The following is a 14,032-nucleotide window of genomic DNA, read 5'->3' as shown; positions in this document are numbered from 1 at the left end:
GGTTGGCCCACTCCCGCTCAAGTATCCATTTTGTCTGTTGGGTAGGGTCGGACTTCGTCCCCACCTACGTACCCAGTTGCTTTGTTTGGAATTTTATTTTAGGTCCTTTCAAAAAACTTAAGAAAAACACGTCTTGGTTTTCAAATATTGTAAGTGTTCGATATTCCATCTGAAAATATTTAAAAGTTACAAGGATATATTTGGTATTGTAATTTGTAAAGATACGAGAGCTACTATAGATATCAAATCATGACTTGAAAATTGTTAAAGATAGATAAACATGCATTCAATATTATTTTTTGGAAATTAAATTTATTATAAATATCAAATTATATCTAGATAGGAGTCGTTTTTTCAATTTTACATAAAACATAGGATTAATTATTTTTTATTATTAAAGAATAAATTAATTATATAAATATAATTTAAATAAATTATATAATAAAATTATATGTAAGATATTTTTTCGACAAAAAATTACACAATCTACAACTCTTCTTTTTTTGTTTAATTAGATTTTATTTAAATTAATTCTATAAAATTAATTATGTTGACAATATATTAAAGTTCAAAAAATCATAATATTAAAATTGTAATTGTATAAGAAAATATACATTATTACATTTGTAATTTAATTATATTTTTTAAATTAATATAATTTTAATATTATGATTTTTAAACTTTTTATACTGTTAAAAATTAATTTTATATAATTAATTTAAATTTAATTAAACAAAAATTAAAAAATAAAAAAGAGTTGTAGATCCAATCTATGACAATATTTTAAATTCGACATATGCGGCTCGTTATAATTTTATTATATAATTTATTTATTTTTAAGAATAAAAAATAATTAACCCTATTTTATATCATCTATATTATATTACTAACTGTTGTGGCACGTCATTATATCGTGCATGTAATGAATATTTTTTAATATATTTTAAATATATTAAAAAATAATATTATAGATAACAATAAATATATAAAATTACTATTACATTAAAAAAAAAAGAAAGAAAATGCATTTATTTTTGTTTAATTAATCAAATTTAATTATTTGTGTTTCAATCACCGGGATTAAACAAGTAACAGTATTGTGTTTCTTAAACCGCCATATTGCTTATCTACGTGACGTGGAAGTTGTGTGCTTCAGAAACGCGTCCATTATGCTAATTAAAAGTAAAAATAAGGATAAGTATGACAAGAATGACGTGTCAAACTTAAATTCTTGAAACAATTAATCCAAATACATTGCATTTATCTAAAAATTTTCAAACAATATTGTATTTAATATATAAAGGACATATATATAAAAAAGATGATATTATTAAAAAATTATTCGTGTAGTGTATATATTTAAATATCAATAGAAAATACAATACGAATATCAACAAATACGAAAAAAATTATAACCGAATAATTTCATTTAATACTTTAAATATTTATTAATTTATCATTCATGTTAGAGAAGATAAATGAGCCCCTCAAATCATAATATAAATAAATAAATAAATCTATGATATTTTGAATCATTATTAAAAACTTCGTTCACACAAATATGAGGCCGTACCTATCGGGTGGAATACGATATGCCACCACAAATATTGGGCTATAAATTATTATTGGACAGAAGAAAAAGGGCCAAATTATATTTTGGCCCCTATATATACTTACTTTTTTATTTTTAGTCCTTAATATTCATGAAATCTGATTTTGGTTCATAATGTGTACATTTTTATAGATTTGGGGCAAAATTTGATGGTAGGATCAAATATACAAAAAATATGCAAGAATAGTAACCAAAATCGTGATACGTAGACATCTAGATCAAAAGTTAATAAATCTTATATATAGGGACAAAAAATATGATTTACTTATTTTTTTAATGAAAGAAGAAAAATATTAGTTTTTATTTGGTTCAATTATATACATAGCAAGAACAGATTTAAACTAGTAATTTTGTTCCACTTCTTTTTATCTAAAAAGATTATAGGATATAAGTATTTTTTATTCTCAATGATATTTATTTGTATTTAATTGAGATAGTTAAAATTGATTGTAAAAACTTAAATTTAGATTCATGAAATAAAATTTTATATTATAATTTTTTAAAAATTAAATTGAAAATTATTTTTTTTTCAAGACCACAGGATGTCTTGATTTTGGTCTCTAATATTTATGTATCATGATTTTGATTTTTAATATTTGAAATATTTTATTTTTTCAGTCCCTAATTTGATGGTAGGCTCAAATTTATAAAAAGTTATAAGTATTAGAAACTAAAATAATACGTGAGTATTAGGGATTAAAATGAGTTAGTGGCTAAATATAGGGACTGAAAATATAATTTACCGGACAAAAGAGGACAAAAGAATTGTCAGCCAGAAAACAATAGAAAATATCTGTAGTGATGGGTTCAAACTGAGGGCATTGCTGTCATTACACTCACAACTGAACCCCCATTGCGAGCGAAAGAGTGGCTTAGAGAATTTAATGCAATGCATAGGCCACTATGTAACCATGGCGCACATTCCTCCACACACAGACATACAGAAAACACGCACATATACATACATGTATGTGTATCTATACATCTGAATTTAGAGACAAGATAAATACACAGTACAGTTCCGAAGTGAAGGGATGGAGGCAGGCAGATGGATAGCGGCGGCGGCCAGCATTTGGATTCAGTGCAGCTGCGGCGCGTCCTACGCCTTCGGCATCTACTCGCCGATCCTCAAATCGAGCCAAGGCTACGACCAGTCCACGCTTGACACCATCTCCGTCTTCAAGGACATCGGCGCCAACGCCGGCATTCTCTCCGGCCTCCTATACTCCGCCGTATGCCGGCGCCGCCGTCACTCTCCGCTGTGGGGGCCGTGGGTGGTCCACGCGGCGGGCGCGGTCCAGTGCTTCGTTGGGTACTTCTTCGTGTGGCTGGCTATCACCGGAGCCATTCCACGGCCGCACGTGCCGGTCATGTGCCTGTTCATGTTCCTCGCCGCTCACGCGCAGACGTTTTTCAACACGGCTAACGTCGTCACCGCCGTCCAGAATTTTCCCCACTACAGCGGGACTATCGTCGGTATTATGAAGGTAAGTTATCTTGTTTTACTTTTTTCCGCTTTTTTCATCCATTTTCCTACTATTAATTTGATTTAACCACCAAAGGCAGGAATTAAATTGAAGATTAGTAATTTGACCGAGCTAAATGTAGTCACAAAATAATTATTTGATAAATTTTGATATCTTGTACATATATATTGGTATTTTAAAATCGATTTTGATCCAATCAAATCAAATTTAAATTAGAATTTCAGCTAATTATCTCTCACCTGGACAATTTTTTTTAATTAATTTTAGCTCTTATCATATGAAATCTTTTTTCCTTTCTATTACTATTTTAAATAATTTATTGACTATATAATAAACTTTCTTTTTTATTTTCAGTGTAAATAATAAAAAAGTTCAACTTAAAAAATAATTAATTAAGTTTATATGCAAATATTTAATTATAAAGTACATGCAATGGGTCTGGCACATAAAAAATGAACCTTGCTTCCATATCAAAACATCTTACAATAAGATGTGAAAATTCATAATATTTTATTCCTTCTCTTGAAGTTTAATCAAATGGTATTATTTACTTTAAGTAAGGCAATTCAATACTAATAACGACTAGTAATTTGCACACACTGTATTTGTGTAAGCAATGTAAAATTTAAATAATATAATTGTTATTTTTTAAAAATACTGACAGTCTATGCAATACATGATGTGTGAATAAATAAAAATATATATATAATAAAAATATTAATAGGCATTAATCAATGAGTGTTTAAATTAATTTATAAAAATATATATGTTAGTTAAATAAATAAAAAATAGTAAAATAATAAAGGTTGTGGGAAGTCGTTAAGAAAATAGTAGGGGAAGAGAAAGAGAGTTGGAGGTTGAGAGAAGGAAAAAAAAACTGTAAATAATTTAAAAAATATAAAAGAAATTGACAGATAAAAAATATAAAGATACCAAATAAGTGCTCTTCAATTATTATAAAATATAGATAGTAAAATAAACCCAACTTGGTTCGACAATTGCGTTTATAGGAAGAATTAATTTTAAAATAGTTGATTTTAAAGAACTTGATATACATTCGGATTCTCAATTTCATAATTAATTAGTTAAATATACGTTGTAATGAAATTACTTAATTAATTGTCGTCAATTTTGTGCAATGAAATATTTTATACATGTGATCTGAAATATAATAGAAAATGCAATAAAAAAAAATATTTCTTCAGAAAAAGAAAAAGGAAAGAAAGAAAAAGAAAAACAGTGCGTGGCAAGATTATCCATGTGAGACTTATCCGTTAAAGGCAAGAATCTGAACAGTGCAATACACCCAAGACTTGGTTGTAAAGAAAACCTTGATATAATTGGTAGTTGTACTTTGTGATTATCCTTTTCATTTCTGCCTCCTCATGGGACCATATGTTAATTATTAATTAATGGAGTGATTATCTTAAGTGACGATATGTATTTATAATTTTATATATTTTTTAAAGAAAAATGATCGAAATTACGGACGAACGTATGACGTTATGGTCATTTTACTTCAACTTTGTTAATTAAATTGAGTCAATAACATAATTTTAGACCTTTCAAATTAAGTATACACATCGAGTACACAACAATGCTCCACTTCAAAAATTTAAAACTGTAGAAAATTAATTTGAAAAATAAGATGTTGTTAGGCACTGAGAGTACTCCATTCATGGGATAGCAACAAGACCATAATGTTTTGACCAGCATGCGCTGTTTGATTTCATTTCTCTAGTGAAAACCGGTGGCCTCTCCTTGTTTAGACATGTTTGAGTCGAAATGTCCAAATTTCTGTGTTGTTTCCCCTTGCAGGGCTTCCTTGGTCTGAGTGGAGCAGTACTCATTCAAGTGTATCAGACACTATTTGCAGGGGAACCCACTACTTTCCTCCTGATGCTTGCATTACTCCCAACTCTTGTTTCCCTTGTCCTTATGTTTTTAGTGCGAGTCCATCACATACGATCAAGCGATCACGACAAGTTATACCTGAACGAGTTCTCGTTGATTTCCATGATCGTTGCAATGTACCTCATGCTTCTGATACTCTTGAACAACATCTTTGGTTTGTCTCAATGGTCTCGTGCTCTTACTTTAGCCCTCCTCCTCATTCTCCTCTCTTCACCTATTTATGTCGCGATCAAAGCCCAAAAGCACAATTTCAATTATGGACTATCACAAACTTCCTCCACTTTGAAGTCCCCTTTCATGAAACACGGTCACGAGTCAATGGAACCAGATAACTCGGAGAACGGAATCCAGCAGTACAAGGGGACAACCTCGGAGACCAGTCTTGATGATGTCGTGGAAGAGTTGAATCTCTTACAGGCAATGAGTAAGTTGAACTTCTGAACTGGACTACGGACAATCATTATAGTAGCACATACAATTACATATTGACGTTTTTTAACGATTTTAATGTTGTTACTTAATTTTCTGTCACTAATATTCTTCATTTTTACAGAGACGTTGAACTTCTGGCTATTGTTTGTGGCAATGCTGTGTGGGATGGGGTCGGGCCTAGCGACAATCAACAACATCAGCCAAATAGGGGAATCCCTTGGCTATACACCACGAGAGAGAAGCACATTAGTGTCCTTGTGGAGCATATGGAACTTTCTTGGCCGGTTTGGGGCTGGTTACATCTCTGACGTTCTGATGCATGCGAGGGGCTGGGCGAGGCCGTTGTTCATGACACTTACTCTAGCAGCTATGACTGCAGGCCACGTGATCGTCGGGTCAGGTTTCCCTGGTAACCTATACGTAGGCTCAGTGCTAGTAGGCGTGTGCTATGGCTCGCAGTGGTCATTGATGCCCACTGTCACGTCTGAGATATTTGGTGTGCAGCATATGGGGACTATATTCAATACCATTGCCATAGCTAGCCCTCTGGGATCATACATTCTTTCTGTGAGAGTGATTGGTTATATATATGACAAGGAGGAATCAGGGGTGGGGAATTCTTGCACTGGAACTCACTGTTTCATGCTGTCCTTTTTCATATTGGCTTGTGTTAGTCTCTTTGGTTTTTTGGTGGCTTTGGCGTTGATGGTCAAGACAAGGGGGATCTACGCAGGGATTGTGCGTCGGAGGATGTTGTCTTGAGATGTATATATTAGTATGTGACAAAATTTTAGTCCCAATGAACCACAATCAATTTTATTATAAGTGTAATATTCTTACTATGTGACTGGTGTATAATCTATAAAGTATGATAATATTTACAGTTTGATTGATTGTTTGAGTTGGTAAACTATGCTCGAGGCAAGAATTGTAAGTCACTTTAGTTTGCTATGTACTAGCTGATGTGATTGAAATTTAGTTATATCTGAAGTTCTTTAATTTTATCTTTTGCATATTTAATTCTTTTTTCCAAAACAGTTTGAAGTTTAATGTCTGTAAGATTTATTGTATCTGATAAAAAAAAAAAAAGAAAAAAGGAAGAAGATAATACAATAATATAGATAATGTTGTTTAGGGAAATAATTCAAGCCGAGCTGAATATATTATTGGTCAATATGAATTTTAATTACCGAGTTCCAAAATTATGTTTAAGTTTGGTTGGATTAATTAATAGAATTCACCTTAAACAAGTTTTAGTTGTGTCGCGTAATCGTCAAATTCGAGTAATTTGAGTTTTTAGTATATATTTTTACTTTTCTCTTATTAATTGAATTGAGTTCAAATCGAGTTTTTAACTTATCGAACAGACTTTTATGTTTAAATTTAATTTATTATGCTTAATAAATTAAATTTAGATAAATTTTTAAAAAACAATAAAAATTAGGTATTAAATAATTCAATTTATTTTTAACTCTAAATGAGATCATGTAAGTCTCATATAGGTGATAGGTCAGTTGACCCTTTCTTTCAGACTAATGAAAGGTAGAAATTTTTGATAAGGAGTTCATTATTCTATCTTTTTAATAAAATGATGATTATATAATTATAATAACAATATATTTAACAATTGAATAATATATTGATTCAATCAATATATTTATTTAATAAAGAATTATAAGATGAATTATAGTACTCTCATAAATTTATGATCTCGAATTTATTTATGAGACCTTAATTTTAAGTGCGTTGCAATTCACACCCTAAGAGATAATAATTCGTCACTTTCCAACCTCGCAAATAAACTTATGTGCCCGTTTGACCTTATGTCACAATTAATGACGTATTAGAGGTGTAAAGTATAATTTATTTCTTTGTGAGGGAGAAAATGATAAATTAGCATATTTTTGGGCTGCAGAGTGCAATTCACTTCGCAATCCCCAATGCCCAAAATCCAAGTAGGAGAATGCCACCATCTTTGTCTCTCTCTTATAAAAGGGTCCGGAAAGCACACAATCTAATTGCAGGAACGTACGAGCGGGAATCGACGCTGTCTCAAATTCATCAAAGAAGCAGAAAGGAATTAACGAATCACTGAGAAGTCAGCGCAATGGTGAAGACGACGAAGGGAGGCAAAACCATGAATCCTACCGATGCTTACCGCAAGGAGCTTCGCATGAAGGAATTGAAGCGTGTAAATTTGCCCCCCACCCCCCACCCTCTGTTTTTCTTTTAAATTTTTGTCGTTGATATTGTCGTATTTTCTTTGATTATTTGTTCAATATGCAGTATGGTGTTGTTCTGTGAGATATTGCTGGTTTTTTTCTCTCTTTTTTGTTTTTTTTTTCTTTTTTGCCTTTTGTTCCATGGGTTATAGTGTTTTATTTTATATTTTCTAAATTGGGGTAATTTTATTGTACAGAACAAGAAGGAGCGGAAGAAGGTGAGGGAAGTAGGAATCTTGAAGAAGGATCCTGAGACATTGAGAGAGCAGATTCAGAAGCTGGAAACAATGAGTAAGTTCTGAAGGATCGAATGATGCTTTCATTTTATGTTGTTGTTTATGCCTTTTGTCACTGTGAAGTAATGGGTCATTGCAGAATTTAATTGGTTATTTGCTCTTTAATTAGGTGATTATTCAGTATACACAATTTATGTTTTCCTCTTTTCCCTTTATTTGATTAATGCATCATCTCACGATGAATTGGACGGGTAGATGGAGTTTGTTTAAGACACATTTTTGAACTTATGGTTGTGATTTTACCTGATGTGTTTTGTGTCCTGCGTTAGTTATCAAATATTCGAACCATGTTTGCTTTCACGGGATAGAACACTTGTCAGTTGTTAACTTTTGTCTACATATGTCAAGTGTTAGTTTCATAGAGTTTTACACATTCTTCTATATGTGTTACTCCAATCATGTGCTGCCATCTATTTGGCTATGCCTGCAATCAGTGGTTTACTGAATGTTCTTCTCATGTAGGAGGTAATTTTCATTTTTTACTATCATCGTGATCTGTGTTTTGTGCTAATTGCAGAGGCTGATGGTGCTTTGGACAAAGCTAGAAAACACAAAAAGAGGCAGCTTGAGGATACACTTAACCTTGTGATCAAGAAAAGGAAGGTAATTCTTTCAATTAAATCTGAAACTGTTTTTTGTTTGACATAGTCGCCATTATGACTAAACTCTGTTATATTGCCTTAGAGGTTAATGTGCTTCTGAGACTCCTGTTTAGAGTTGGAACTAAAGAAGGCATTATCTAAACAATGATCATATTCTGAGGTGATACATTTTGTTTTTATCTTAAGTTATGGCCATATATTCTATGGTAAATATATAGACCTTTTATTTGCTAAATCATGATTCAATATCAAGCTGATTCATATGGCTACTAGGAATTCATTGCCTACATATATTATCTATCTTTGAACCATTTTGTATTGCCTATATATCTTACCTGTTTTGGAACCATTTTTTATTCATTGGATAGTGACTCAATTGTGGCATCTGTTTTGTGCTCTTTGTTAACAATTTTCATATTCATAGGTTCTTTGAAGATTAAAGTATGCTGAAGTACAGAAAAGGGCATCTGCGTGATTTTATGAATTAAAGAAGTGGGTACTAGTGTCTGATAAAGGAGGATAGGAGAAAAAAAGAAGGATTAGAGTTAAATAGTTGCACCTCATGCAAATATGTTGGAAGTGTTTATATTATGAAATTAGTTGATTTTGAATGATGTCTTGTAGTAAGTACATCCTCATGGATGACATAGGTTGGTATAGGAATGAGAGACAGTTGGCAATGTGCACATTCATATGAAATCTGTACTTGGGTAAAGGAAGGAGCGGCTGTAGGCAACACACTATTTGAATGTAAATTATCATATTTTCATATTGTTTAATTCAGTATTATAATTTTTTCAATCCGGTGTTATCGTCTTACTATAAATACAACTCGGCCTTGTGGTTTAGGTACTTATTTTTTAAATGTATTATATTTCAACTGTAGAACTCCTAGCCTTTTCATCGGCTTTGAGAGCTTCCAACAATGTCAAAATTGGAACATTGGATCCCTATTTATCCTATTCTATTTTTGTGAATGTTTTTGGGACTACTGAGTAATTCCTTATTTCTTGTGTTGTTTTCTTCATGGAACATTTGTTACTGAATAATTATGCTTTTTCCTCTGCATTTCTCTATGCCCATGGGTTGATTGGGCCCTTTCATGATTTCATCTGTCTATATTTGGTTGATCCTGAAGAAATACTAATACTTGTCATTAACATTTTGCTTTCACTTTGTTGTACAGGAATATGAAGAAAAAATGAAAGAAAAAGGTGAAGCACCTGTTATGTTCAGGTAAAGAAGCCTCCCTCCTTCTCCTTGAAGTTGTTAATTTATTTATTTATAAGATGGCCCATATCTGTAGCAAATTCTTAGTTGAAAGTCTGGGCATGCTACTCTTTCTGCAGTCATTTGGGACCTGTTCGAAGGCGTGCTACTGCAGAAGAGGAAGCGAGAGTCAAGCATCCCAGACCTGAAGTAAGTTATTCACAAATTTCCATGGTTTATGATATTGAACTCTTCTGCTGAACTTTCAACATTTAGCTATGTATTGATGCAGGACTCAGTCTACTATCACCCAACTCTGAATCCTTCTGGAGCTCCTCCTCCTGGAAAACCTCCAATGTTCAAGTCATCAATTGGTAACTTTGGCCCTTCTCCATATTCTAGCGAATACTATTCAACTATACTGTCCATCTCAATGTTTCTCTTCTCAGCACTCAGTCTCCATCCATCTCACATATCTAGTTCTGTTATTTACTTTGAAATGCAGGACCCAGGATACCTTTACCAGAGGCCTCAGCGAGTAATGTTGCATCATTATCAAAGATAGAAACAGATTATGGAACTTTATCTTTGCTCCCGTTACCACCTCCACCTCCTCCTTTGCCTGGTGCGGGCTTAGATCCTGGAGATGGTTCTGTTGTGCCTGCATCATTGCCTCCGCCTCCACCCCCTATGCCCACTAAGCCAGCTACCACAGATGCTACTGCATCATTGCCCCCACCACCAACTCCTCCTGGTCCACCACCGAAAGAACTACTTGCTACTCGTCCTCCACTTCCTCCACCACCACGAATCCCCCAGTCTGCTCCACCACTCCCCCCTGGTACTTCTGGAAGTGAGAAATCAGCAAAATCAGACGATTTAACCACCAGAGATTCAGTTCAGGTATACTCCCACACACTCATTCAAATAATTAATCAAGAGTTTGGAAAAGCCGAATGACATGATGTGGAAGGTCTTTGATGCTGAGTTTACTGAAGTGTTTTCCAAATCCTATTGAATCATTGATATTACTAATGTTATGTGCTGATTTTCTCTTAGATGCCAAATATTCTTCCTCCACCACCTCCACCTCCACCTCCACCTGTGGGGTTGCCCCCCAAGTTGAATAGTAATAAGCCCGAAGGCTCAACTTCAGAATCTGATACGAAATTCCCTTCAGATGCCAAAGATATTACAAATAGGGCTCCCCCACCACCGCCTACAAGGCAACAACCACCAGTGCCTGGAGGTGCTGTGGGCGCAAGTTTGCTGCCTGATGTACTGCCTCCAGGTGTTCTGCGCTTTCCACCACCTCCACCTCTACCTCTAACTGAAATGTGTCCCCCATTGCCCCCTCTTGGAATAGCTGTGCAACCAGTTCCTCAAGGAGTCTTGGTCCCACTATTACCTAGACCTCCTTTGGGACCTCTTCCTGGGCATCCACCAATGATGAGACCACCACTTCCACCTGGTCCCCCTCCTATTCCACAAGATGACCTCACTGCTAGACCTATTCTGCAGAAGCCATCATACGTTAAATCTGCTGCATCCACCGTCGTGAAGAGGCCTCTGGCACAGCATACTCCAGAGCTTACGGCTATGGTGAGTGTTGTACGCATTTGGTTATTTTTCTTTCCTATTGACTAAAATCTAACATTACACTGTTGAAATTGTTGATATAATATGAGAGTTAATAAATGTGCATTTTAGTTTTGCATTTCTTAGTCTGTATATCTCTATTAGGGTGTCGCTGAATTGTCCAGCAATGGGCTTTTCTTGTTTGTTTACTTGGCGCTTTTGTATTCATGTGTTTGCCTTACTAGAACAATTAAATATATAGGTATAAGCCAACTTCGCTTCTGTGATCTTTGGCTCTTGTATTATTTTTCTCTTATTTAATGTGAATCTTAATATGGTACATAGATCCATGTAGGCTGCTTGGATTGCAGATGGCCATCTCTAATCTTCCATGTAGTCACAAAGGATAAATATATAGAATGCAGTTTGTCTGTCATAGCATTCAATTCTTCCATTCACAAAACCAATGTAGAAGCATTTTAGCATCACCTAGACTTTAACCTTAAGACGCTCAGATTTATTCTTGGTTATTTGCAGGTTCCTGCATCTGTACGAGTCAGGAGAGAGTCGGCCCTCCCAAAACCAAAGCCAAAGGCATCAACTGTTTTGCCTACCAACCGATCCATAGTAGCTCCACCAGTTGTGAAGCAAGATTCCACTAGTGCATCCTCTGCACCAAAACCACAAAGTATAGATGATTCATATATGGCGTTTTTAGAGGACATGAAAGCGCTTGGTGCTCTTGATAGTTGAGCTCAAACAATCGAATTTATGTGACGGAGTAAAAACTAATGTACAGGGCCTTCAATGAGAGATTGAAGCATTATTTCTTCAATTTCCAACTTATCCAGCCGGTTTATGGTTGCTTCGAGCCATTGCTGGAAACCAGACTCATGTCAGGACAGGGGTAATGTTTGCTTCCTTGTTGCTATGTTTCCTTAATCCTTATTGCCATAAATTTTATACAGCAGGCAATTAGGGCAGTGTGGAGGGAACGGAATTGTGTCTTAATTAATAACATTGTTGACACAATAGCAGGTACTTGTCTGCTAACCCACGCAATTCTTTAGTTCCAACCTTATTTCTTCAAGTTGAATGCTCCCATTATTACCTGGTAAAAGCATTATTTACAGCCCATCGATTCTTATAACATGATTGTTTGAGTCCAAAAACTCAAGTTCTTGTTAGATTGATGGATTGCTGTTGTGAAGAAATAGGCTTGTTTCTACTGCTGTTAATGCATTTACTTTTTACTGAAGTTGGCAAAGGGCATGAACAATAGTCTCTACTTTCTACTTGAACTACTATTTGATTCAGGTGAATTCTTTTGCAAACATCCAACAATATATATTATACAATACCAACACAATGTAGGTTTTACTATTCATGTTCTTAAATTCTTACAGTGGATATATATTCAAGAGTTTCCATGACCTATAAGGAAAAATTCGTTTCAGAATTTGTCCAAGACCAACCGAGTACAATCCATGATGTGAGCTAGCCTTGAGACCATTATTGCCCAACTCGATATTTTAAATGTTACAATCAATGCATAATACATTAAACATGTTGTACAATTGATACATATTTTATTTTCTAAAATTAAGATGTATATATAAACGGTCCACACATTGAACATACAAATGTGAATATCCTGACTCATTCTTTTGAACTAAAAACTACGAATGATGTAATTAAGTGTGCAGTAATTTTCAGGCATTGTAAGACTCTAGTTCCATATACAACCATGATCAATATTCATGTCATGCTCTTTAACTTGCATTGATGATTGCAATTAAATCAGACTTAGAATCTAATTTGGTATAAGACATATTTGAAGTCTAACATTAATACGTAATTATAATTATAAGCGAGTTAGAATGTCTTTAACGAGATATTTTATTATAAGATATCATAGAAATAATTGATAGAACTTCTTGAAAAATACCTTATGTTTTGAAAAATAAGATGTTGAAAAATATTTAATTTTTAAAATTTTAACAAATGCATTTCATATTAATTGTATTGGCTCTAGAGTTATAATCACTAATGTTCCATGAACGTGATAATTTTATTTCAATCGAAAATTAAAAAATTCACTATGTAATTCCTTATATTAAATCTCGAGAACATGGATTTATAAGATTTAATATGAGTTAATACTAAAGAAAACCTCAACAATTATTAATATGGGCATCACCATCATATGATCTAAGTTGCTAACTATAACCCATGATGTAATTGTTCATAATAGGAATAAGAAACTTTCAACTTTGATGAAAGTAAAGTCTTATCTTTTTTTCTTTGAACAAAAACTCTTATCCTTGTGTTATACGGTGTGATACAGATAATAACATAATTTAACATTCATTTAAAATTATCTTAAGTATGACTTTCAATTATTTTGTAAAATAACGCAATTAACCTAAAAATTTGTCATGGTAACGAACGATATTATGAAATTATGAGTTCAAATATTGTTGTTAATTAAATTTGTGCAACTTAATTTAATTGAATTAGAGGTGCAGATTAATATAAATTATATTGAGATTGGACCCAAAACTACCTATCTATAAAGCAAAAAAGGGGGGAAAAAGACATAATACAACAACTTCACATTCCCATATGATCAAAAGGATTCAAATGTCACAATTTCAAGATTCCGAACAAGAGACACATT

General features: G+C 33.4%; 2 protein-coding genes across 3 annotated transcripts; both read left to right on the top strand.

The window, feature by feature from the left end:
* Positions 1–2,494: 2,494 nt before the first annotated feature.
* On the top strand, positions 2,495–6,338 carry LOC105168749 (protein NUCLEAR FUSION DEFECTIVE 4). Its single transcript, XM_011088892.3, has 3 exons — positions 2,495–3,099; positions 4,918–5,437; positions 5,567–6,338. The coding sequence occupies exons 1-3, from the start codon at positions 2,647–2,649 to the stop codon at positions 6,205–6,207; spliced, it is 1,614 nt and encodes a 537-aa protein (XP_011087194.2). The 5' UTR covers positions 2,495–2,646; the 3' UTR covers positions 6,208–6,338.
* A 1,027-nt stretch (positions 6,339–7,365) lies between these two features.
* LOC105168748 (protein EARLY FLOWERING 5) lies at positions 7,366–12,442 on the top strand. 2 transcript variants are annotated; one of them, XM_011088890.3, is made up of 9 exons: positions 7,366–7,636; positions 7,865–7,958; positions 8,481–8,566; positions 9,752–9,801; positions 9,915–9,984; positions 10,067–10,148; positions 10,280–10,677; positions 10,834–11,376; positions 11,890–12,442. In XM_011088890.3, exons 1-9 carry the CDS (start codon positions 7,553–7,555, stop codon positions 12,103–12,105), a joined length of 1,623 nt encoding a protein of 540 aa, XP_011087192.1. In that variant the 5' UTR covers positions 7,366–7,552; the 3' UTR covers positions 12,106–12,442. The 2 variants fall into 2 exon arrangements, with proteins under 2 accessions (XP_011087192.1, XP_011087193.1); XM_011088891.3 differs by lacking the exons at positions 7,366–7,636; positions 7,865–7,958 and adding an exon at positions 8,648–8,725 and having other exon boundaries at positions 8,528–8,566.
* Positions 12,443–14,032: the final 1,590 nt, after the last annotated feature.

Source organism: Sesamum indicum, linkage group LG8 (assembly GCF_026168435.1).
Source record: "Sesamum indicum cultivar Baizhima isolate 11 linkage group LG8, ASM2616843v1, whole genome shotgun sequence".
Taxonomy (NCBI): Eukaryota; Viridiplantae; Streptophyta; class Magnoliopsida; order Lamiales; family Pedaliaceae; genus Sesamum; species Sesamum indicum.
This window is presented reverse-complemented; position numbering and strand designations above follow the sequence as displayed.